At 40.0% G+C, this 27,636-nt stretch overlaps 1 protein-coding gene across 4 annotated transcripts in view; it reads left to right on the top strand.

The window, feature by feature from the left end:
• Positions 1-9,078, top strand: part of LOC136866203 (uncharacterized) — an 873,476-nt gene extending 864,398 nt beyond the window's left edge. For all 4 annotated transcript variants that reach the window (XM_067142959.2, XM_067142960.2, XM_067142958.2 and 1 more), the window contains exon 24: positions 8,568-9,078. In XM_067142959.2, the coding sequence (XP_066999060.2) occupies positions 8,568-8,711 (144 nt within the window). In that variant the 3' untranslated portion in view covers positions 8,712-9,078. The remainder of the gene's footprint in view (positions 1-8,567) is intronic.
• Positions 9,079-27,636: the final 18,558 nt, after the last annotated feature.

A 27,636-nucleotide genomic window follows, 5' to 3' on the forward strand; every position in this document is an offset into this window, starting at 1 on the left:
CGACATTCCGCCACGTTGAAAGGCGCGTAAGGACAACAGGCGCGATTTCCAACCAGCCACCAGTCTGCGATAGGCCTGTTACATCGGGTGAAACAGAAGAGGTCATTCTGGAGGCAGCTCGTAATAATCCACACATCAGTACAAGGGCAACTGCATGACAGGTAACACCAGCCAGCCATCCGTCTGGCGAATACTGCATGAACATAAATTTCACCCATACCATCTTGAGCTACATCAAGAGCTCCATGGGCGGTATTTCGAAGCTCGAATGGAGTCCTGTTGCAGCTATTAGGCATGCTGGACAATGATGCACCATTCGTATCACATATCTTGTTCTCGGACGAATCACGCTTCCACAATAATGGGAACGTCAATCACCACAACATGCACTATTGGTGCCTGGAAAATCCTCACTGGGTGAGACAGGCGGCCCATCAAGTACGATGGAGAGTGAATGTTTGGTGTGGAATCTTGGGATATCGCCTAATTGGACCTTATTTCTTTGAGAGCCATTAGACGGGCCCATGCTACGTGCACTTTCTGGGTCAGAAACTCCCACTGCTGTTGGAGGATGTGCTCTTGCACGATCGTTAATCCTCACTGGGTGCGACAGGCGGCCCATCAAGTACGATGGAGAGTGAATGTTTGGTGTGGAATCTTGGGATATCGCCTAATTGGACCTTATTTCTTTGAGAGCCATTAGACGGGCCCATGCTACGTGCACTTTCTGGGTCAGAAACTCCCACTGCTGTTGGAGGATGTGCTCTTGCACGATCGTTTGACGATGTGGTTGCAACAGGATGGAGCTCCACCACATTCAACTTTGCCCATTCATAACCATCTGAACGAGGAACTGCCAGGGAAATGGATAGGACGAGGAAGCCCTGTTTCTTGGCCCGCCAGATCACCGGATTTTACGCCATTAGACTTCTTCTTGTGGGGATATTTGAGGAATGTCGTTTACACTCAAGCGCAGGTAAACTCCGACCAGCTCCGGTAACACATCATGGACGCCAGCTGAACAATTACACCTGGAATGCTTCAGCACGTAAGACGATCTATTGGACACCGGGCCCGAATGTGCATAAACCAAAACGGTCATCACATCGAGCATTTGCTGCAATAAAACATTGTCAGAACAGTTGTCTTCCTGTTATTTCTGGTCTGTATGTGTCCGGCCTACTAACTGATCGGTCCTTCTTAGGGCCACAGACACATTCATTCACACACAATTTGCACGGAAGCAGGTACTGAACTTACATTGCGTCCGGTACATATTAAACAAATATTTTAAAAATTTGTAATCTTTGCCCCGGGCTCGAACCTCTCACCTGATATGCAAGCTCGGTCCACAACGCTTTTACCAACTACACTACGGTTCCGTACGGCACACTAGGCAGCCTGCAGCAAATATTAGGTTAACTGTGGTCATAATATCAATTTAGTGTTTTGCCGGTGTGTTGGGTTCATAATATGATCTAGAAGGCACATGCATGTCTTCCAGTGTTTAATACGAGTATAACATTATGACATCCTATCATGGTGAGGCAGTAAATACCAAGATATCCTGTTGTGTTGTCTGAGCATACCAGAAGGGCAGATGTTTTCAGGACGGAATGAATATTGAGGGTTGCATAAAATTACATTGGAAGGGGCGGCTGAATCACGCTGTATATGTCATAAAAAACAACTTGGTGAATGGAGGTCAGCAAACGCCCCACTGACAAAACGTGTACCAATGAATATGTACCAGCTTCGTCCTTATGGCAAGTAATGTCAATAAACGACCAGCCTCAGACTCACACAGACTCCTAAGAAGGTTAAATATATCAGACTTAATCAACAACAAACAGGCTTTACTGTAGATGTCACAAAAAGATAATTGACAGAAAATAACAGTAACCTTGTTATGAGTACCATTTGAGATACTTTGAATGCTGCAACCATGCTTATCAGGAGGAGGAAGAGTAAACCCTGGTTCGATACAGAATGCTACCAATCCCTGAGAGAAACCTTAGACGCCTTGCATTTAGCTAATATCAACTCTAGTAAAGTTCTCTTAGAAGAATACGCAAGGAAGAGAAAGATTTACAAGAAACTTCTAAAGCATAAGAAGTCGCAGTTTAATGAAAAGGAAGCATTATTAGAGGCAGAGAAAGCCCGCAAGGACCCCTTCATTGCTCTTAAAAGAAGGCCAGTTACAATACCTGGTGAGGTGGGAGGATCATTTCACGCGGATCTTGAATTCCAGACAAACAGGTACTTCACCCAATACAAGACATCAGGTGAGGCGGTAAATACCAAGATATCCGGTTGTGTTGTCTGAGCATACCGGCAGGGCAGATGTTTTCAGGATGGAATGGATATTGTGGGTTGCATAAAATAGGAATAGCTTTAGAAAACAATATTTTTAAAATCTACTGAAAATTACTCACTGAGAGACTCATGAAGGTAATAGAGCCACTAATTTCTGATGAACAGTTTGGTTTCAGAGAACGAAGATCAACACTACAAGCCATAGGCCATCTTCTAAATGACATTGATCAAGCTCTAAGACATCTAAAAGGAAAATTTCACACAGTTTTCATTGACTACACCAAAGCATTCGATCTAATCAACAGAACAAAACTTTTAGAAAAACTGGATGCCATGACAAAAGGAGGAAATCAAATCAAATCAGCTGTTAAACACATTTTGACTTTCAACAATTTGGAAATAAGGGATGGAGTAACTAGATCACAAGAGATTACCCAGACAAATAGGGTTTTACAAGAAGACCCAATGAATCCTTTATTGTTCAATATTGCAACTGCAGATTTATTATAAAGATTTTAGAGGTAACAAAATCAGTATTGCTATATATGTATGCAGATGATGTGGTTCTGGACTCAGCAAACAGGCATGAACTACAAGAAACATTAAATGCTTTATATCTCTGGGCTGATGTAAATGACTTCACCATCAATTTCACCAAAACATTGTACATGATCTTCCGTAAAAGGGGAAAAGCCTCAGCAGAAAACAAAGTGACCCTAGGAAAAAAGAGATTGATACTGTAAATGAAATTGCGTATGGCTTTTAGTGCCGGGAGTGTCCAAGGACATTTTCGGCTCGCTAGATGCAGGTCGTTTGATATGACTCCTGTGGGTGACCTGCGCGTTGTGATGGTAATGAAATTATGATGAAGATGATACATACAACCAGCCTCTAAGCCAGATAAATTAACCAATGATGGTTAAAATTCCCAACCCTGCCAGGAATCAAAGTCAGGACTCCTGTGACCAAAGGCCAGCACACTAACCATTTAGCTATGGAGCCAGACAGACTGAAAATTCATATAAATATCTTGGCATTACCCTACAGACTTCATATAATTCATTCCAACTCCGCATAAAGGAGAGAGAGCTACAGCTGCCATAAGAGGGATATACACTATTAAGAACATTACCAAATTGTCTTTACAAACAGCCTTAATGCTATTCCACGTAAAAATCTCCCCAATACTAACATACAGCATACTGTAGAATAGATTTGGGAAAAACTATCTGTAACTGATTTAACAACACTGGAAAATATAAAAGCAGCACTCTATCCAGAAGATCTATGGTTGAATCTACCACTACCTGCTACTAATCTTGCAACTAAAGTGACTGAGAGAAGAAAACAAAAAACGTGCAGAAATACCTCAATACTTCTACACTACTGATGCAATGATTGACAGGAGATAGACAAACGAAAACCAACCATTAAGATCTGTTTTAACAAGACTCGCAATTCATGGCTTTCATCATAACTTGTGTACTAATAAGAAATTTCATAAGCCAAATATTGAGTGCGTGTATGTATTATGTGGAAAACACTATATAACTGTTTGCAACAAAGCAGTCACATCGATAGTCGATTACAGTAAAGACTGAATTACATAAATTGTAATTTCATATTTGTGCACAATTCCAAATATATATAATACAGACACTCAGAAGATCACTCAAAATTTACAAAATATGTAATATAAAATATTACACTGTAAATAGTAATATATGCCTTTGCTGGTGGGACCTAGTGTTTACAGTGCACTATGTCTTCTGGTATAGGCTAGAGCAATTTTGTTACTTTCATTGACCTGTCTCAGTCTTATCCTTGGCTTTGACAATATGAAAGTGACTGAGGTATGAGCAATGCTAGTAATGCCATTACTTATGTAGCCAGTCCCCGCTATGAATGGTGTGGAAATGTTGCTCATAGAGTCGGATGATGCATGCATTTCAGTGGACTTGACAGACTGATATGTAATAGCAACTTCTGGCTTGGTGAGGAAAGCAACGGGAAACTACCTCACTCCTCATTTCCCTAGTATGCCTCTTCAGTGATGCCTAGGCCATCTATGACAGCTGATGCGGAGCTGTTGTGGATCCAACCAGCCTTAGGACTGAGGACCGAACATACATACAAATAGTAATAATAATTACAATTCAAACACGTACAAATTCACAGATAACATCAATCATTTCATTATCGTACCTTAACACTATGATTTATACAGAATGTGGCAAAACAAAGGACATTACATTGCTCATCTGCTGTTCATGTTTCCCTAGCAATAAAATTTTTATTTATTGTATATAATGGTTTGACATAATGTGAATTCATTGTTATGTTAATTTTTTCAATCCTGGTTCTCACAGTAGAGGAGAAGGCGTTAATCATGGAATATTATTTCCAGTCATACAGAGTAGGGCAACAGAATGAGCTGAGTTTGCTTCATGTTAAGGAACAGTACAAGGTGTGATTTAATAAGGAGGCACCAGATAACAAAATAATATTAGCTGTTGTTGACAAGTTCCGTCATATGGGATCAATCTTACGTCAACGAAAAGGAATAACAGGGCGCCCAAGAAACATCACCACAGACAAGAATCGTGGATGACTTCTCCAACCGGTGTTACAGACCCCAAAGCGGAGTCTATGATGAATATTGTTGAAAATCAGTTTGAGTTGATAGGTCTGTTTGGTGGATACTTAAAAAGCTAGGCGGATTTGCATGCCAGAAGTTGCTCAGCATTCAACAGAAAGGGATGAATGAGTCCGAATACAGTATTGCAGCCGAGTGTTGTCCACGAAGTATGAGGATCCAGATTTTTTCTGCAACATATCATTTTCAGATGGCTACATCAACGGACAAAAAACTCGTTTTTTAGGGTTTGATGATCTGATAGTTATACAGAAACCAGTACACAGTGTGCTGGTCACGATTTGGTGTGCCATATCCGGTCATGGAATATTGGGCCCTTATTTTGTTGAGGATGTTGCACAGAATCCAAAATCAGTGGACCAGATAGTCTAAAGAGACATCATTATTACCTCATGTATGGGATTTGTGTCATTTTTGGCATGCCAGTTACTTACTGCTCCAAAGACAATTGATGCAGCGAGATGGAGCCACAGCCCACACCGCTGCGGAGGTGCTTGTCCTTCTGCAATGCTACTTTAGAGATCGCCTAATTTCTCAAGCAAATCCACTCCCCCACCCTTCCTGTTCTCTGGATCCCAAGGCTCCAGATGTCTACATATGGGGCATGTGTTAGTGATTACAGGGTTTTTGTAGCTCTAAAGGTGAAAATATGTTTATTTCTTCAAATGGCTGTGATTTTAAGATCAGGGAAAATTGGTTTATAAATTCATCAAATTGATAAAGAACCACAATCATGTTAGTCATGCAGAACTATAAATCACAATGATAAGAAAGAGTAGAAATGAACAAAAAGACTGTGTGTGTAACAACTGCAAGAAAAATGAGACTTTGAGAAAGTGGTCTGAAGGGTCATTTAGCAGTGAGAAAACCACTGCTTTAGCCAATCAATGAAAGGGTTATATGCCATCAACGCTGGGAACCTGCTGATCAATCTAAAATGCTTTTCGTACAATTTGGATTTCAATTTTGAAATGGTTGTACTGTATTCTTCTGTTTGTCTCTTTTGCAGCATGGGTACTCTACATAACATCGATTGCAGAGGGCAATAAAATAGTGTGTGTATTAATGCTTTTATACTCTTCTATAAATACTGTATTGTTAATAGTCACTGGGATGTAAAACCATTAACATTATTATCGTTTGTTATTGCACAATTTCACAAACATGATTGTACAACATTGCTACATTATTTGTTTGATATGTAAGATCATATTTTTAGTTATTGGCCTCATTCATTTAATAGAAAAGAAGTAATATATTGGTTTGTTTATCCAAGCATTTTTGTATAATACTAACCTGGGTACCTCAGCAGAGCACAGCATTAGCCAAAGTAACAAGTACTCATGGCTTGAATGAATTCTCAAACATCCCTGAAATGTTATCTGTAGTTTTCTCATTTCAATCTAGGCAAATACTAGGATGATAGCTTTCTGAAGACCACCACTGATTTACTCTCCATCACAACGAATGAAAATACATACGCACATCAAAATAGACATAAAATTAACATAGATTTATCAAAAGAAATGGTGATATTTATTGTTTTACATGGAAGTACAGCTACATAGGTATTCACTCTAACCTCTGATCAGAAGAGAAAAAGGAAAAGATCTGACGTTTTGAAAAATGAAGGTATTGGCAAAAGGTAGATACTAAGGGTATTTACAGCCATCACCCAGGTGGCAGATTCCCTATCAGTTGTTCACTTAGCTTTTTATTAAGTGATTTCAAAGAAGTTGGAAATTTATCAAACATTTTGCTTGGTAAATTATTCTAATACCTAATTCCTCTTCTTATAAATGAATATTTGCCCCAGTTTGTTCTCTTGAATTCTTATCTTTATCTTTCCTACTTTAAAAGCCTATTCAATCCTATACATTTACCAAGGTAATTTCATGCTATCTCTCCACCAGCAGCTCAGAACATACCGCTTAGATTTCTACTAATAATTGAATCGACTTCTTTAAATAAGCGTAACTCACTATTTGGTCTATTTTCTGTTTTTGTGAATTTTGGAAACTTTAAACATAGGCCTACCAATTACTTTTAAATGGATATTTTTCATTCCTCGGGTTGAGAGCGGACTGAGGGTCAAAGATGGCAGTTTGTTTAAATAGGCATATCTCACTGACTTTGTCACTGAAGAGAGAATTACAATTTTGACCTATTCCAAATTATAGCACTACAATTTACTAAATAACTCCAAATTCAACCCTGAAAAGAGCCATTTCTTAAGATAAGCCTCTTTATCTTCACGTTTATTAAATTTGACATTCATTTGATTCCAAATTAGCAGTGAAGAGAGGGGGGGGGGGGTGTTCTCCTCTGGCTTGGAGGAAAACATTGCCTCCAAGTCAGATTGTTTGTACCCTGCCAGTGTAATGAATCGAGATTATTCGACTCATTGGGTAGTCTAATTAAATAGATGAGTAAAAGGGCATAGATTTTGCCCTGGGACTCTAAATATTCGCCTCCCGCTCCCCCCCCCCCCCCCCCGAAATTAAAGTGTTCATGGCTGTCTGCAGCCTGGTCGTTCCAACTCTGGAACTTTGGACTGTTAGATTGGCAGCATAGTACTGTTCGTTAAAAGTGAGTAAATGTGTGGTTTTTCATTTGATCAAGTATTTCATATCAAAGCATTGCTTTTAATCGTGGCATCCTACTGGTGTCATTGAAATGACCTATGTTGATTTCAGTTGGGAAAACCACTAAGGCAGTCTTTCTGAGGATGTAAAAAGGCAGATGGAGTGTGTCTGCATTTATATTGAAAACTCCCCAACTTGATTGTGACTGATGGCAGGCAAGAGGGCCTATCATTGCAATGAAAATTCCCTAGTCTTCACATAAGGAAAGACGTTTAGTGACCTTCCCGTCGCGTTTCAAGGGTAACGTTAAGAGCTTTACAATTTAATACAATCTTACAACGTGTACACTACCTAAACTTGAGTTCTGTATACAATGTAGAATTCCATAGCGAAGTACAGGTACATCAGCTAGTTACTTATAAAATACAATTTTATAGTCTTATTTGAATTCGGCTGTATTTTAATGGTACTCTCTAACACCTGAGTCACATTAGTCTGTATATCAGAGGTTTTACTGTAATATCAAAATTCAGCTCTCGTATTATTTTATCATACAATGCATACGTGATGATAGTTACAAAAGGAATATAAGCAAAATAAATTAAAAAGCTAATACATAAAAATTTTAGGCATTAGGACGTGACTAATATCTTGAGATCTTCTATCCACACAAACTCAATTATGATGTATCCCAAAGATTCTCCATGATTCACAAGCCTAATATTGTCAGCTATAGAGACCAGGAATTGATGTGGAATACAGAATAGCATGGTGCAAGCAAGTGTGGTTACCCCTTAACTTGGCTCGAGGCTCGTGGTTATCACACAAATATCTCAAGTTGCTAGTGCTAGTTTGGTAATTAAAAAAATAAAAAACCAGTATGAATAAGTTGAAGTAATGCCTGTGTCAGCTTTAAGGATAGTTTAATTTAGAATATCTATGACCTACATTGTATAACATAAGTTTGTAACTGGAAGCTTTGATTTTTGTATGTTATTCTTTATGTGCAGGCAAAGGAGATGTTCGACATGAGTGGGAAGACTAGAATCCTCGAACCTTATGATGTAGCTCAAGCAGTCATGTATGCAGTCACACAGCCAGGATACTGTGCAGTCAACGAGATCCTAGTGGAACCACGAGAATCTCCCATCTAACAACAGAATCTTTAAATTTTTCTCCTCTTGAGAAATGGTGTATTGCTTGTTAATTGTTTTAAACTTCTGTATGATAATGATAAGCCCATTATTGTTACTGACATAGACCAGTGTTTTTCAAGTCAGAGTAAGCTTTATCTTGGTCTCTCAAATTATTTTAAAATTTGTTTTCAGCAGGTATTCCTCAGTAAGCAGTATTAAAATATAATTTTTATAAGTCTCATGGCTCTAATCACTGAGCTCTGTATATACTGAAACATAGGAAAACATTATAATGACAAACAATTTCACTGCAAGCTAGTTTTGCTTCACACATTAAATGCGTAGTCATCTTATAAATAAAGTCGTAAAGCTGTCTGTAATGTCATTTATTTTGCCATATTTTGATATATTTATCCATTTTAGGTCAACTCAAGATCATGTCAGTAGTTTTTAGCTTTCATGTCTGTTTGTTCCGCCATCATAGGTACACAGCTGAATACATCTTGAGCAAACTTCATATTTAGAAGTCTACTCCTCCAGGAGCAGGTTTCAATATGCCTGTATGTATGTTCAGTCTTCAGCCCTAAGGCTGGTTGGATCCTCAACAGCTCTGCCATCAGCTGTCATAGATGGTCTAGGTATCACTGAAGAGGTGTACTAGGGAAATGAGGAGTGAGGTAGTTTCCCGTTGCTTTCCTCACCGAGCCAGAAGTTGCTATTACATATCAGTCTGCCAAGCCCACTGAAATGCACGCACCAACTGACCCTATGAGCAATGTTTTCACACAATTCATAGCAGGGACTGGCTGGACAAGGAATCGCATTACTAGCATCGCTCATACCTCAGTCACTTTCATATTGTCAAAGCCAAGGATAAGACAGAGACAGATCAATGAAAGTAACAAAATTGCTCTAGCCCACACCAGAAGACATAGTGCACTGTAAACACTAGGCCCTGCCAGCAAAGGCATTCAATATGCCTATCATTTATAAATCACTGAACAGACTGGGGAGTTTAGAGGAAGACCAGAAGAATTTCTTACACTATTGATTAGATCTCTACCAAACATATTCAGAGTTTATTCATCCAGGAGCAGGTTTCGATATGCATATCATTTAAAAATCACTGAACAGATTGGGGTTTTATAGGAAGACCAGAAGAGTTTTTTTTTTTTCAATTTTATTTTACATTATTAATTATAACTTGACTAACTTCATATTTAGAGTCTACTCATCCAGGAGCAGCTTTCGATATGCATATCCTTTAAATATCACTGAGACTGGGGGTTTACAGGAAGATCAGAAGAGTTTTTTTTTTTTCTTTTCGATTTTCACTTACACTAGTGATTATATCTCGACCAAACTTCAAAGTTTGAGTCTACTCATCCAGAAGCAGGTTTTGATATGCATGTCTGTCAAGTCATCAGCCCAGAGGCTGGTTGGATCCTCAAATAGCACCACCAAAGGTTATGCGGTTATAAGGAAACTCCCAAAACCAATGGTAGCACCAAAATGAGGTGTACTAGGCAGATGAGAAGTGAGGTAGTTTGTCATTGCTTTCCCCACTGGGTCAGAAGGTACTATTGCAGCAAGACTGACCCTATGAGCAACACCTTTCATAACATTCAGATGCACTAGTCATGCTCTGAATGTCAGTACTCAGCACTACCCATACCCCAGCATCTTCCATACTGTCACAGCCATGGATGTTAACAGGGACTTCGGTGGAAGCTACACTTTGCTCTGGCCTGTGCCAAGAGATGGATTGATATGCATATCCTTTAAAAATCACTGAACAGACTGGGGGTTTATACAAAGACCAGAAGAGTTTTTAAATGTTTTTTTTTTTCTTACATTACTGATTATAATTTGTAGACTAGATGTATTTTAAATAACTTTTTGTTATGTACATAATTTCACTTACTTTTCAAATCAGGGAGGAAATTACTATTTTCTATAGGCTTCATGCTCTGCAGCTAATGATGGGCACTCTCGCAGACCTCCAGTTATTTGAAGGATCCATAACAGAACAAAATCAGAGGATGTATAATATTTCACTCAACTTGAAAATTAACCCCAATTAATGTAACTGAACACCAACGAAACATGAGGTAGAACTTTTCCCTTTGGTGTTTGGTTATCTATCTCTTTGTATATTCCTAAAAGTGGAAAACTGCTAGACTTATTTCAACCAAATTATGTACTTGGAATCTGCTCACTCAGCATTGTGTTTTCAGGTGCATATGATGTCATGGTAATCACATGGAATTAATATATATAGGGAGATTTTCTCAAATATTTTCGTTAATATTAGGTCTGTATATAACAAACATTTAAGAATATGTTATTTCCCTTCCTTTATGCTATGTACGTATTTATCATAAGATGGATAATAATGCAGATGATTATGAAAAATTGGATTTTAAGTTTAAGTTCCGTGGGACATGCTGTGCATGTCGCTTCAAGGTGGGTAAAGGGAAAAACTAAAGAGCTATTTTACTCTTTTTGATAGGGCTGATATTAAGGGAGGTATCATCAACATCAGAGCATCATGCTGGTGGTCAGAGATACAATATGTAACCTGAGAAACACGGAGAATTTCGCACAACTTTGGACCAGGAACTATACCGTACAATAAATTCAGAAATAGTCCTCGTTCTTTCTCAACTTTGTTCAGCTTCATCATATTTTATGTTACTGCCATGCATTTTCGTAGGAAAATAATATAATTTTAACGTCGCATTCAACGTGCAAATAGAGCCAGGTTATTTCGCATAAATTCCTGAAGGAAATATGTAATCCACTGCTAATTCCTGTGCAAAGAATGGGGTACAAATTCTAGTCTACACTATTAATAAAAATGACATAGTGTTTGTCTATGTGTTTCTTTCTTTCTTTCTTTCTTTCTCTTTCTTTCTTTCTTTCTTTGGGATGAACTCAAAAACTACCGGACTGAGCTGAAATTTGGTAAGAATATAGCTTGAAATCCCGAGTCCCTCAAGGGATACTTTAGATTTTGATATATTTCACAGTTTTGAATTAGTGGGGGAATTTTACAGAGTATGTTCCAAATTTGAGCTTTTTTACCTTATATCAACTATAATAAAGGATAAACGGTTGGCCCTATCAAAAAATGAAGTGCACCACATGGCCTTAAATATTAAATTTTCTAGAAGAAATGCCATATACTTTTTTTTTTCTTTCATAACTCCAATGGCCTTCAAGAGAATTCAATTTTCTTGTGATTTTAGCTGTGGTTCATGGAGAAATAACAAAAATTATGGGTTAACGCTTGGTCCTATAAAAAAATGGAGTGCAGCAAGCGACTTTGACATTACATTTTCTACAACGAACGTCATATGCATTTTCTAAGTAACTCTTAATGGTTTTCAAGAAAATTCAGCTTTTCACTAAAATGAATGGGCCGCTCATTTCATGTGTAGCTAGGGGTCACGTGAAGCCATGTCCATCATAATTTGTGTAAAGTCGTTCATTTGTTAACAAGCCAGCTGAAGAATGAGCACGCAAAAAGCTTTCCGAGACTACCATTGTTGAGAGTGCTGAGTGTACTTATCCATATTTGAGAACTGCTATGGGCTGTAGTTTATTTATTCGGTCATATTCATTACCATCGTCATCATGTTATAATTATATTCTGTCTTTCTATATTTTTAATATTGTATACATAGGTTTAGAATTCATAATTAGTGAGTTTATAATTCACATATCATTTTCCATCATTAACCACTTTAATCCCTGCTCGTAAATCTGTACTAAGAATGGGTATTTCAGCTAGTTTATAACATAATTTTCAGCTTGTGATTTTCAGAAATGGTGACCATTTATTTGCTTGATTTTTTTTGCCTGACACGAAGTAGATCATATGATGATGATGATAATAATAATAATAATAATAATAATAATAATAATAATAATAATAATAATAATAATAAAAAAATTGAATCGTGAAGTAAATAAACAGAGGATCTCAAAATTACAGAAAGCCTATAAACTCACCTGGAACAGATATAACAAAGAAGCAATACCCAGGAACACAAAATTAAGACAATACAACTCATTATTTAAACCTGAAGCACTATGCCTTGGAAACCTTGATTATTGGAGGCAGATCACTTATTAAAGACATAGAGAAACAAACTTATGCACATCAGGAGGTTGTGGGTCCGGATCCCACAGGCATCCGGTTAGCCATTTTTGTTTTGTACTTAACATATCTTTTACATGTACTATATGTACGTAACATGACCTAATAGGTTGAAAGTCAGTTTCAATTACAATGCTGTTGTGAAAATTTAATATTCATTGACTTGGCCCACAACGAGTGACTTGAGCGCATTCTACGTTGTGATGGCAGTAGTGCCAGACCTGTAGCTTAAATCCTTTCCAACAGAACAAGGATGACCTAGGCCACCATAGCTTAATTGGTAGAGCAACCGATGCAAAATCGGGAGGTTGTGGGTTCGGATCCCACTGGTGTCCAGTTGGCCATTTTTGTTCTGTACTTAACATCTCTTCTACACGAACTAAATGTACGTAACACGACCTAATAGGTTGAAAGTCGGTTTCCAATATGCCCAAGTTAAATCAGCATCACCTAGATCACAAAGCCTGAATGAAGAATGGGGGATAGCTGATTATGTAAACAAAAAATACTGTTCTTAGTTTAGTTGAGGAATGTTTATCCACTATAATAATAACGAGAAGAAGTTACATGATCTTTTCATGTTGTTTATGATACATTATTTGGCAGTTTTGAAACAAGATATTTGCTCTGCAAATGTGAACAAGCTCAGCTGGGATTACTCCTATGTATGATTTGGATTTTAATTCCGGACTGAACAGGGTTCAGTCAGCCTCATAAGACCAAATGAGGAGCTGTGTGAGATGAAAAGCAGTGGACCCAGTCACAAAAGCCAATCAATATAGCCGAGGATATCATCAAGTTAACCTGTGGCATTCCAATACCTACAGGCCATCGAAATGGGTAGCGGTCATCTTCACAAGCCAAGGCTCCCTAATGGGCTCTCCGCTACTGTGAATTATCACAAATTCAGTTTTACAGCTTGCCAATTATAGCATTATAATGATCAGAATATACCTTTTTTCTTTTAAACTTGCTTTACGTCACACCAACACAGATAGGTTTTATGGCGACGATGAGATAGGACCCTACAAGTGCGAAGGAGACAGCTGGGGTGTCAATTAAGGTACATTTGCCTGGTGTGAAAATTGGAAACCAGGTAAAATCATCTTTAAGGCTGCTGATAGTGGGGTTCGTTCCCACTTAGTTCTCTAGTTTATTTTTCTTCTTCAGATATGCCAAAGCATTAAAACAGCTGTAGGACAAAGAAGTACAACAGACCAGGTATAAACTTTATTAATGTGCATGATGAAGCAACCCTTGGTGCATTTAATGATAATAGGTATCAATTAATAGGGGGGTTAAAAACCATACATGTCGAAATTTTGTAATGTGTAGGATAAAGATTTTATCTTCTTTTAGAAAGAGCAAGTAGTGATCCTGATATAGGAAATTATTTCTATTTAACATTGCTTTTTATTATTATTTAAAGATATGTTATTGATGTAGGATGATCATTAATCTGCAATCAGGGTATGGATGTTAATGAGATATTCTAGAGTGGTAACTTACTTTCAGTGGGTATGTCAGTTTTATATACTTAAGTACTAGTGCTGTACTTGGTTCTGAAATTTACCGGTTCTTATGTAACACGATAAAGCGGGAGATTCAGGCTCAAGTACCAAGTGTGAACTCATTTTCAACTTTAATACCTGAGGTAATTTCTTCTTTTTACCAATATTAAACTTAAAAGTTAAATAAAAGGGAGACAAACACTACTTTAATTATTACAGATTTTCTGACTTGAAGTACCATAACACTACTGCATGTCAGTTATTGACAAAAATGGATTTTTATTAGGCATCAGCACCAGCTGGTATGAGCTCAGCTCATCGTTTGTTTGTTATCTTAAGTCATGAGAAGTACAAAGTTTCCTTTCATCATCCGAGTTCATGGATTCTCAGTAGCCTTACAACAGAATAGCTAAATGTCAAGTGCTGTTTTCTCAACTGTGTATTTCTTGTCACCTTTTACAAATGCAGTAGTGATATAGCTAGCCTACTAATATCTGTGTCTGATGAGAAGTTACAGCATCTTGTAGTTATGGCACGAGTAACCGATACACACTAAGTTACAAATATTAGACCTGATAGACCGTGCGATCTCTCTGAAATAGATGCATGCTCATTATTAAACAGTTCTTTTTGCAGTACTTACAGTAAAAGTGCAACTAAAGTACAGCTGTACTACCACTCTGTAACTTCACAACAGCACCTCACTTCATAAGAATCACCGCAGATGGAGCAGATGTTTATTGTCAGGCCTCAAGACTTGAGAGTGAAACATGCGCAGCAGCCATGCTTACCCCTCGCAACCCTTACCCTGAATCCACGCGACTTCTCATCAGACGAACATAGTATTCTTGGAATCTCAGTGGATTTGTTTAGCTTGGGCCTATTCATTTGTGTCTATCCTGAAACTTCAAGTGGGTCTGTTAAAATTGTAATTCTTGCAAAATATTATATGTGTACTGTTTAATGAATATCATAAATATCAGCCAACAATGTGTGAAAAAAGAAGGAAGAAGAAAAATAAAACATGCCTTTGTATTTCTGAAGTCAATTGATTGCATGCTGTCTTTTCTGAATTCTGAAACCTCGTATTACTTTAATTGAACGCACATTTTAAGGAGAGTTTTTCCCAATTGTTGTGGTGGCAACTTTTGTTCTAAGGACAGCTACTTAATTATCATATCTTTAACCACAGAAGAAAAAAGAAGATGAAGCTGTTGACAAAGGAAAGAGAAGGTCCAACAAAGGTGTAAATATGAGAAACCAACTAGGCCTGAGAATACACTGTTGAGTTCGGACGAGCTGACCAAGGAGGGTTGAAGAGGTAGAGTGAAACTGGGGAGCAAGGCACTACTAAATAGGGGCAATGTCAGCCTCAGCTAGCAACCCTGTGGTCATCCCTCTAACACTTCCATGTTGAGAGCTCTGAACACACATTCTTTAGTTGCCTACTTCGATAGACAGGTGACATTGTGGACACCTTATCCCCCACCTACGATGGTACAAAGCTCAGATTTCCATTAAATTACTTTATATTAGTGTGCATTGTCTGAAACCTCAACAAGTACATCCATCAATCCAAGCATAAAGTCTAATATAAACATCATGCTTTCAATCTTTAATGATACTTATTCTGTACAGTATTCTTATATGAAGGTCATACTGAAAATAATTAGCAACAATTTTTCATGAATCAAAATTTATTATTGAAAAACCACACACACTATCTTAATATACAGACTTTTCTTCTTCTTCTCTCCCTCCTCCTCGTTTCGATCTTCTATGGACCATGCTATTTCAACTGCTTTCTCCTACTATCTTTCACATTTACCAGTGTTCCTGCATTCTTCTTCGGTGAGCATCCCTCTGTTCTTCAGACCACTTCTTGCCGGTTTTAATTTTGGGTTATGGCTGAAAACTCTGTACTCCCCCCAAGTTTCTTTTCTTCAAAGAGTCACGTTCCAAGTTATTTGTAGGAGTCTCCGATACCTCCAAGCATATCGGTGGAGGTTCCCCAGAATCCGAAGGCCTGCATGCGTTGTGCGAGATGACTGTGGATTGGTTACTACTTGGGGTGGTTGCTTCTGCTGAATTTTCCTCCATGCTTTTCACAGCTGAAAAACTGTAGATGAGGGCCGGTGATAATTCACACCGACCAAGTTACTGCCAAGGTTGTGAGCCTTGGAGCCCCCAGCACTGATCGGCTCGCCGACCCAATTTCCCGCTGGGATTGGTTACCCAACCTTCCACTGGGTTGCTCGGCTTAACAGGGACACCTCTTGTAGGTTACGTGCCGGAGTTGGAGTGAAAGAGGCTAAGTTGGATTCTCTTGCTGAATCCAATATGTTATAGCTGCAGATGACATGCAACGACGCATTTCACTCCCATTTGCCCGGAGCCATAAGGGCTCCTCCCAGGTTGATTCCTGGGACCACAGACTTTTCTTCATTTGTTAATATAATCTACTTCTTTGCACACATATTTCCCACTGTTCTGCAATTTTGAATATACCCTCATTGTAAAAACCATTCTAGCAGCCCGCAGACACAGGCACACTGATTTCTATGTGTCCTCCATCATCTCATAGCATCTTCATAAAATTGAAAAGGTGATGGAGGTGCCATGTTGTGACAGATCTACCCATCCCATTTTCCTCCTTGTTGAACTGAGCAGGGAGAAGGCAAGATTTATAGTATAGAAGGATGATCTTTCTAGGGCATTCATCACGCAATGCAGGACGGAGCTATGAAGTGTTTTGATATAACAGAGAGCATTAATGGTTTCCCCGAGTTCAAGAAATTCAACTAGAATGCAATCCTCTGGATCCCAGAAGATAGTGACAATAACTTTTTCTCTGACTACACTGTCGTCGTTTTCCTTTTTTGTCTGCGAATTCAATAGTGCCATGCCATACACAGCCATTTTATTTCCCACCTTATAATGATGAAACCACCTTTCATCACTCGTCACAATACTCAATAAAAGAATTATGTCATTTTCGATTCCCTAAAGGTCTTCAAGTGATGTCCTTTCTCTGAACTTTGAAGTCTTTTCCATCAATAAATGTGGGAGTGAGCAGTTACAAACTTTTCTATAGCCTAAGCTTGCAATCACTTCCTGCACTGTGTCCTACAGCAAGTTGTTCACAGTGACATGTCTATCTTCTTCCTTAACCCTTTCAGACTTGAATTCATACAGTCATGAAAAACTATCAACTTGCTTGCTTGCTTACTTTGCTTAATATCTTGCTGTCCAGTTTCAAGATTTTATAGTTGCTACTAGTTGTTATAGTTGGTACTAGAAGTTTTCTACTCTGACTATCCAATCCTCAACTCGCAGTATTGGTGTTATATTCCACACAGCCACTTTGGACACTTCTTTCTCCACATTTATCACCAGCCCAACTCTGCAAACATTCTTGGCTAGGTGTGTTACTCTTCCATCAGTTCCTCATCTGATGCAAAGAGGCTCACAATTATGGTTTTATACGTCAATAATCCCCGTTTTCTGGAATGGTGAGATATCTGTTTGATCTGATCTGTTACAGCTGTTGACTCGATAAACCTTTGCTGCATTGCACAGCATAATAGCAGCTAATGTATCAAACTGTTAACTATCGATTCAATGATCAAATTTCATAACTATTCACTAGATGCCACCCCTCGCACCACTTCGTTTTTGTGCATTAGATGTGTTCCCCAGACTGTCAGGCACATGCACACAAGTAATGTCTGATATGATATTAGGTTCATTTTTCCATATTGATGGGTCTACAATTCACAATTATAAGGGTTGAATGTTACCCCCTAATCAGTACTATTTGTATTTTAAATTATATTGCAGTACTAGTTTTTGGTCATATAGGCCATCTTCAGCTGCATATATACTAGTCTCTAAAATAGCATGGTTCACTACTATCAAATATCACTATTCTTATTTTATAGTTTAATATCACAGTTATGTTTCACTGATGGTGTCTTAAGGCTGCAGGGAGCAAGCCCACAAGGACTCGAGGGAACATCACGCTTCCACTATAATTTTAATCGCAATAGATTCAACCTGACATGTCTGGCCCCGTGGTGTAGGGGTCAACGCGTCCACCTATCACTCGGCAGCCCCAGGTTCGATTCCTGGCTGGATCAGGGTTTTTAATCGTAAATGATTAATATCCTTGGCCTGGGGACTGGGTGTTTGTGTCATCTTTAATGTTCCTTTCCTCACAATTCAACACTTTACACTTCCGCCATTTACAAAATACACGCAGGTTCCTCACATATGGTGCAAGTAGGGGCAAAAGATCTTTCTAGGTCGATGCCCCGAACAAATAGCATTAAAAAATAAATACAAATTGACATTCTACAATTCACATCCATATGAGCCTAAAACAGTCATCACAAGGACAAAAGACCTCTTAGACAAACTACACAGCAATACAACAACATCTAGCAAGTGGGCTATTAAATACAATATTACCCTATGCATTAATTTAAGAAAATATACTCATGTTTCACATGTAATCAAAAGGTGCACAGCAAGTTTTAACCACCCAATTTTATGACAAAATTATTTTAAGATATTTACATTATCTGTGGGGTTTTTTTTAACAATCAGTGTGTTAATATGTACTGTACCAGTAAAAGAGTCCGACTTTAAGATTTTAATTTTAACGTAAGCATGAAATAGTTCTCAGGGCGAAACTGGATAGACACTAGCTAGGGCTTGGTACAGGAGGCAGGGTCCTATCTACAAGAAAAATTTTAATCAGACTGAATAAGAGTTTATTCATGAAATGCATATCAAATTGCACATCACCTCATTGTAGATAGGAGTTGTCTTCAACATTGTCCTTTTAATGGTCCGGGTCTCCAACTCACCGGGTCGAACAGGCTGGAACACGTTCCGGAAGATGAGGCCGGAACACCCAGGTTGGTTGTGTATGAGTAAGTCTCGAACCTCCGATGTTCTCTGACGATGTTGCAGGTAATCATTCATCACCTAAGTCCAATGTGGGTGATGGACTCAATGTCCACAAAGACATCGAAAATGTGTTCTTCGACACTCGCAGAATTTACAAGTCAAAGTTCATAAAGACCTTGAATAACTGGTCTTTCACCACTGGCGAAATTACAAGTCACTGTCCATAAAGACTTAAAAGAATTTGTTCCTTAACACTCACGAAAATGACAAGTCCATAAAGACTTTGAATAATTTCAGAGTTCATCACTGGCGAAAATTACAAGTCACTGTTCATAAAGACTTAGAAGAATTTGTTACTTAACACTCGCAGATATTACAAGTCCATGTTCAGAAAGACTTTGAATAATTTTAGAGTTCACGCGCGCACAACTGATAAGTCCCATATGGCCGTGATGGTTTAAGTTCCGCATGAAGACTGTAACTACTCGAAGATAGCCTCTGACGACTACGGCAGCGTGTAGAGCCAGGCTGAATACTCAGCTGTGACTGACTGATCAGGCTAAAGTGAGCCCTCCTTATATTCGGTTTGGGAGCTTCTACATCATCATATAGCGTGATCCCTTGAAGCTGGTTATCCCATGAATCCCTCGACGGATTTACTTGAGATTCACGCTTTGTGACGTTTATGTGATTCCCTACAAAATGACATGTCGCTCAAGTCGCTACCATAATTATTAGAGGAGTTTTAAAATTTTCTTAAAAGAATGTTCGTGAAGGTGTGACGCTTGAATCCAGAACATACCAGGTCAGGCCAGCTACACTTGGCGTGTTAAGCGGGTGATCTATCTTGCCCCTGCTGCTACGTCACACACACAGCTGTCCTTGACTTGCTCGCTCGTTCCACCGAATGTAAACAAACCAGGCTTGCTCGGAATATTATGCGTGATGATTAAATGCAATTTACTAACAAAAAATACGCATGTACAGGCCGTAACCGGTACAGTACTAAATAAGTCACTCTTGTTCTACTTTATGCATCGTTATTACTGAAGAGAGAGCAAGGGGAACAGAAAAGAGCGTTCCATACCTCACAACCACATATCAAGCTGTTGTCACCTTTGAAACTAAATTTTCTGTAGTTAACACAACCCACCTTTAGTTTTTTGGTTTATAACTGTACAGTACCAGGTGTCAAGTCGTCATAATGGTTTCACTTCAACTGTTTCTTCCAAATTTCTTTCAAAGAAGAGATTTTTAATTAAGTTATGTAATCAAAACCCTTACGTAATGCAAAAATGCTTTGCAAGTATTATGCAGATCACATCATCGCTATGCAAGCAGACTCAGACTGCTGTGCGGTTCTAGATTAAAATAGGTCCAGGAGTGCCTTTTGGAGCTTGACACTGTTATGGTGAGGAGGATGCACGCATAGATTGAACTTTCATCTGTAATGGGCTACAATATTCAGTAGAACGACTAGCAGAGAGTAGTGTAGCAAACTACCTAAATATTGCACTTTTTTTTTTTTTTTTTTTTACAGAAACAAGATATTGCACATTTATTTAATTACAAATAATATTATAATTATTATTCAATAGAGCAATTGGATTTCCAAATGAACAGTGTGCTAAGTGCACTAGCACGGGGACTGGCCATCCCTGGCCCTACCACTACTACTCTACGTCTAAACCCTTCATGATGTATCGGATGTTATACAGTATTTCTGATCGGCTTCTTCAAGTCCTTCAGTGCCGCTTTCATCTACCTGGTTTTGTGTTCCTTCAGAGGACATTATGTTCTTCCATAACACTTTTTCTCTCTTTACACAGGACTGAACCACTCTCATGTTTTATGTCTTACATGACAGAGAGTATTTGATTATTTGAAGACTTCACAAATCATCATCTGTTTGCTGCATAGTTACCCATAGTTCGAGTTCTGCGAGAACAATGCTAATTTCCAAATTTTATGAAGCTATAATAATTTACTAGGGGCTGCCTGGCCGAGGTGGTAAAGGCGTGCTCGGTTCACCCGGGAGGACGTGGGTTCGAATCCCCGTTAGGAAGTCGTAAAATTTAAGAAACAAGATTTCCACTTCCGGAGGTGCATATGGCCCTGAGGTTCACTCAGCCTATACCAAAAATGAGTACCAGGTTAATTCCTGGTGGCAAAGGCGGCCGGGCGTAAAGCCAACCACTCTGCCCCATCACGTGTCGCGGTTAACAATGGTGGACCTTCCACTCATCCAAGGGCCTTCATGGCCTGTACGGAGGTGACTTTGTCTTTGTCTTTGTCTTTATAATAATTTACTACCCGGGAACTCTGACGTCTCCTTATTCCTGGCAATTTTCTCGAGTTTATTGAGGGATGAGCACTTCATGTGGATTTTTCCCTTTGACAGCCGGAGACCCTTCTTGACGCCACTCCTATGTGAAAGGATGGTGGTGGTGGTAATAATTATAATGTCGTGTGGCTATTTCTATTTCCGATGAGGGTGGGCGGCATCTGCCATGTGTAGGTAACTGCGTGTTATTGTGGTGGAATATAGTGTTACGTGTGATGTGTGAGCTGCAGGGATGTTGGGGACAGCACAAACACCCAGCCCCCGGGCCATTGGAATTAACCAATTAAGGTTAAAATCTCCAACCCAGCCGGGAATCGAACCCGGGACTCTCTGATCCGATGGCCAGTACGCTGACCATTCAGCCGAGTCAGACATGGTGGTGGTGATTGTTTTAAGAGGAAGTGCAACTAGGCAACCATCTTCTATATAAGACTAATCAGAGAGAAAAAATGGAAGGGATCCGACACTTCGGAAAATGAAGGTATTGGCCAAAGGAAGGTAAGGGCCATGAAGGGCGTGAAAATTAACATACCACTAGCCCTTGCATACCTAATAGCATCGGGGTCGGAAAGAAGACAATAGTTGACCAAGGGAAGTCAGATAGGACAGATGAAAGTGAGGAGCCTGGCACAAGTAAATGGAAGCAATGCCAGGACTCAGTTAAGGCCCTCATGGTCGCCAACCCACGCTCCAAAGTTCAGAGCCCCTGGGGCCCCCTTTAGTCGCCTCTTATGACAGGCAGGGGATACCGTGTTGTTTTGTTTTTGGAAGTGTGGTGTGCTGAGTGTTGAGGAAGAGAAGGGTATTAAGCTGAACAAAAACAACCAGTCCCTGGGTCTAAGAAATTAACCACATGAACTTAAAATCCTTAGCCCAATTGGGAATCACACTTGGGGTCCTCTGAACCCATCAGAACGCTCACCATTCAGCCAGGTACCAGTACCAGAAAAAGTAATTCTCTCATTTCCTTTCTGAATAATCTGTATCGATTGATGAGGACTACCACAAGGAACCTTGCAGCAGTGAACATGGGAATGGGAATTATTCTCACTCACGAGACTCAAGGCCAGTAGCTAAAATCTCATAACCTCTCTCAACTCAATGTGAATAGTGTTTCATTCTTGGTGTGCATTTACGAATAATAATGTGCTATAAATATCTCTCACAAAGCTGTTTAAAAGTTAACATTTTCTGACATAAAACATGTGGGACATCTTTTTTAGAATTCCTTAATAATAATGTTATTGTTTTTATGTCCTACTAACTAGTTTTCTGATGGCTTTTGGAGATGCCGAAGTGCTGGAATGTTGTCCCGCAGGAGTTCTTTTACGTGCCAGTAAATCTACCGACACAAGGCTGACATATTTGAGCGCCTTCAAATACTACCGAACTGAGCCAGGATCGAACCTGCCAAATTGGGGTCAGAAGGCCAGCACCTCAACCATTTGAGCCACTCAGCACAGCTTAGAATTCCTTGCCTTCATACACTGACTGACAGAGCAAATGCAACACCAAGAAGGAGTGGTCAGAACTTTATGCCAATTGCAGGGTAGACTGACGTCACTGAGGTATGCTCATGATGTGAAATGCGACGCTGTGCTGCGCACATAGCGAACGATAAATGGGACACGGCGTTGGCGAATGGCCCACTTCGTACCGTGATTTCTCAGCCGACAGTCATTGTAGAACGTGTTGTCGTGTGCCACAGGACACGTGTATAGCTAAGAATGCCAAGCCGCCGTCAACGGAGGCATTTCCAATAGACAGACGACTTTACGAGGGGTATGGTGATCGGGCTGAGAAGGGCAGGTTGGTCGCTTCGTCAAATCGCAGCCGATACCCATAGGGATGTGTCCACGGTGCAGCGCCTGTGGCGAAGATGGTTGGCGCAGGGACATGTGGCACGTGCGAGGGGTCCAGGCGCAGCCCGAGTGACGTCAGCACGCAAGGATCGGCGCATCCGCCGCCAAGCGGTGGCAGCTCCGCACGCCACATCAACCGCCATTCTTCAGCATGTGCAAGACACCCTGGCTGTTCCAATATCGACCAGAACAATTTCTCGTCGATTGGTTGAAGGAGGCCTGCACTCCCGGCGTCCGCTCAGAAGACTACCATTGACTCCACAGCATAGACGTGCACGCCTGGCATGGTGCCGGGCTAGAGCGACTTGGATGAGGGAATGGCGGAACGTCGTGTTCTCCGATGAGTCACGCTTCTGTTCTGTCAGTGATAGTCACCGCAGACGAGTGTGGCGTCGGCGTGGAGAAAGGTCAAATCCGGCAGTAACTGTGGAGCGCCCTACCGCTAGACAACGCGGCATCATGGTTTGGGGCGCTATTGCGTATGATTCCACGTCACCTCTAGTGCGTATTCAAGGCACGTTAAATGCCCACCGCTACGTGCAGCATGTGCTGCGGCCGGTGGCACTCCCGTACCTTCAGGGGCTGCCCAATGCTCTGTTTCAGCAGGATAATGCCCGCCCACACACTGCTCGCATCTCCCAACAGGCTCTACGAGGTGTACAGATGCTTCCGTGGCCAGCGTACTCTCCGGATCTCTCACCAATCGAACACGTGTAGGATCTCATTGGACGCCGTTTGCAAACTCTGCCCCAGCCTCGTATGGACGACCAACTGTGGCAAATGGTTGACAGAGAATGGAGAATCATCCCTCAGGACACCATCCGCACTCTTATTGACTCTGTACCTCGACGTGTTTCTGCGTGCATCGCCGCTCGCGGTGGTCCTACATCCTACTGAGTCGATGCCGTGCGCATTGTGTAACCTGCATATCGGTTTGAAATAAACATCAATTATTCGTCCGTGCCGTCTCTGTTTTTTCTCCAACTTTCATCCCTTTCGAACCACTCCTTCTTGGTGTTGCATTTGCTCTGTCAGTCAGTGTAATACTATTGTATATTGGATCTTCTTGGTAAATATTAACACAGCAGCTTATTTGGCACAAGAATTAAACCTAGTTTACAAACTCTTCAAAAACAAAAGAAATATTATTGACAATTAAATAAAAACATATTGTTGTCATTCCTTTGAATATTGCTTTCTCTTTTTCTTTAATAAAAACTTGGTATTAAACTGTAAAATTATATCTACTTGCAAAAAAGGAATGGAGACAAAAGTGTAGTTAAAACTACAAATACAATTTGCTAAGTAGAGGTTCGAATCCCACTGCCGGCAGCCATGAAGATGGTTTTCTGTGGTTTCCCATTTTCACACCAGGCAAATGCTGGGGCTGTACCTTAGTTAAGGCCACGGCCGCTTCCTTCCCACTCCTAGGCCTTCCCTATCGTTGCCAGGAGACCTATCTGTGTCAGTGAAAAAAAAACAATTAAGTAGAGGAGCCACTAGTATGTGCTTGACTGCCTTGAAATATTTCATGGCTCTTCCCATGGTGAATCATGCTGGTATAAATCTGCTTTCATGTCTAAGAACCAGGAACAGGTATTACATTTTACTTTATTTTCTGGGATTTCAGTGAAATCTTCCCAGGCCCATGTGGCTCTTGGTGGCTATAAAAAAAAAAAAAAAAAAAAAACCATCATTCAATAAATTATGATCAAAACGGAGCAAATCTTTCCCATCCACCAGTGAAGGCTTACATTGAAATGAAATGACAGATTCTACTATCTGCCTCGTGGTTTAACCCGGCAGTGGTCGCGTGGTGAGTGAATCCCTCACTTCTCGAAATGAAGTGTTGTCATTGCCTAGCCCATGTGCCCAGCTCCCCTCCCCTCTAGGTATTCCTCGGCCATACCCTTATCTTCCATGCAGGATGTTCAGTATGAGTCAGCCGTTCACTAGAGAAGAGTTATTTTTGTTCTTAGTATGCAGTGTGCTCGGTGAGGGATTTGCTCAGCACGCGACCACTAGTGTTACTGTTTTATTATAACTCGACAATGTATCTCTGGTGTATTGTTTTATTTGTTAGGGTGTTCTTTCATTAGTGATTTACCGAGTTGTGAACATTGTGTAGTTATTCAATGGCTAATTCACAAGAATAGCGAATCCTGCAATGGATGGACGAAGTGGAACAGGAACTAAAGCAAGTAAGAAATACGATTGGTGAAAATGATTTGGCACAATTTGGTGATCCTTATGACAGTGAAAATGAGGGTGAGAGTGACCACGTGGAAAACAGTGATCATGATACTGATTCAGAGGTATCGGGAGAAGAGCTGGAAGAGGAGCAGCGTGTACCAGTACCTCGTTATATTGGAAAGGACAACTGCACGGTGTGGGGCATCCACTGTGCACCGAGCACGTCAATGACAAGACACACAACCTTATCCTTAAGTTACCAGGCGTGAAAGGAAATGCCAAGTTTGTCAGATCACCACTTAAGTCCTGGAAATTATTCTTTCCCTCTGAAACGTTACATGACATAGTCACAATGACACACATTAAAAACTTTGTATTGCTTTATACTGTATTTATGTATTATTTACATTTGTAAAATAAATACATTAGAAGTCCACTTCAAGATAATTATAAAACCAAAGAAAGGATAAACAATAAACAAAACCGATTTTAGTATTGCTTTTGAAAAGAACGAAATGCTCACCACGCGACCACTAACGTAACTGACCAAGTGAGCGAAATGTTAATGACGCGACCACTATTGTATCAGAATGACATCATAATTCTCAGACTAGAATATTATGCTGGAAACTAACACCATAAATAATTTCGTTCATATTACGTGATGGGACATGTCCGTGAACACTTCCATATCATTAACAGATGCATTTAAGTAAACTACTTATCACAATAACATAAAAATTACTGGGTGAGGGAAACCCTCAGACGCGACCATTTATGTGCCACCAACCACGCGACCACTGCCGGGTTAAGTGGGATAAATCAGACTTCCACCAACCTTTCTTCTCACTTGCACATACATCCTTGCTATTTGCTCATTTGCTGTGAATGGAAGAACAAACTGCCTGTCGCACCAACACAGATAGGTGGGAAAGAAGTGATTGTGGCCTTAATTAAGGTACAAACCAAGCATTTGCCAGGTGTGAAAATGGAAAACCACGGAAAACCAACTTCACAGCTACCAAGAGTGGGGTTCGAACACACAGGCTGGTAGTGGTAAATCATTCCAGGCCTGTTCAAATACAGTGAACTGAATGAGATCATCACAGCCCTCAGAAGTTGAAACACATTCTCCAAAGTACACTGAGCTGCTTGTGCAGCAAGAGAGTGGGTGTTTCTGTTGAAGAAGTCAGTCCCTATAATCCTCCATGAAGGTAAGCAACACGAGGCAGACGGCATCCTGTAACTCGGACAGTACAAGAAGCATGAGAGAGAATAAAATTTGTTTATTGTTAGTATACAAATATGTTTCTGAAATTGAAACATCTTGCGTGCAACTGCTTTACTGTGCTGAAGGACGGAAACTAAAGGTTTTGTCATGAACCGATTTCAGGCCTTTGAAATGTGGATGTATCACAGAATATTCAAGATCCTATAGGTAGACCCAGTCACGAAAGAGTACAGACTCCACTGAGCTAGGAAATCAGACGTCTTAACCCTCACAAAACACAGGAAAACAGCCTAGTTTGGTTACATCTTCAGAAATGACAAATAAAGCTTGATACATCTCCATATAAGGTAAGATAGAAGGTAAACATGGACATGGATTTCTGACAGTGGTCTAACATCCTCAATACAGCAAACACAAAATAGGGATGCTTACTCCATGGTGGCTGCCAACCTTCTGTGAGGAGACGGCACCGAAAGAAGAAGAGAAGACTATAGCGTTCCAGTTGGTACTCTCTCATGCAGGACTGATTGGAAATGGAACAGATGATCTTTAGCACAGAAAGGAGCCATACTTCAGACCTTACCAACACTACCAATCTATGAGACTTAAGAGAGCTACCAAGCTCAAAACATAAGAAGAATCATCGATGATAAACAATGGAAAAATGTAGGATTCACTTGGGAAATCAACAAAAGTAATTTGTTGTTTAACGTCGCACTAACA

The sequence above is a fragment of the Anabrus simplex genome, chromosome 3, assembly GCF_040414725.1.
Source record: "Anabrus simplex isolate iqAnaSimp1 chromosome 3, ASM4041472v1, whole genome shotgun sequence".
In the NCBI taxonomy this organism is placed as follows: Eukaryota; Metazoa; Arthropoda; class Insecta; order Orthoptera; family Tettigoniidae; genus Anabrus; species Anabrus simplex.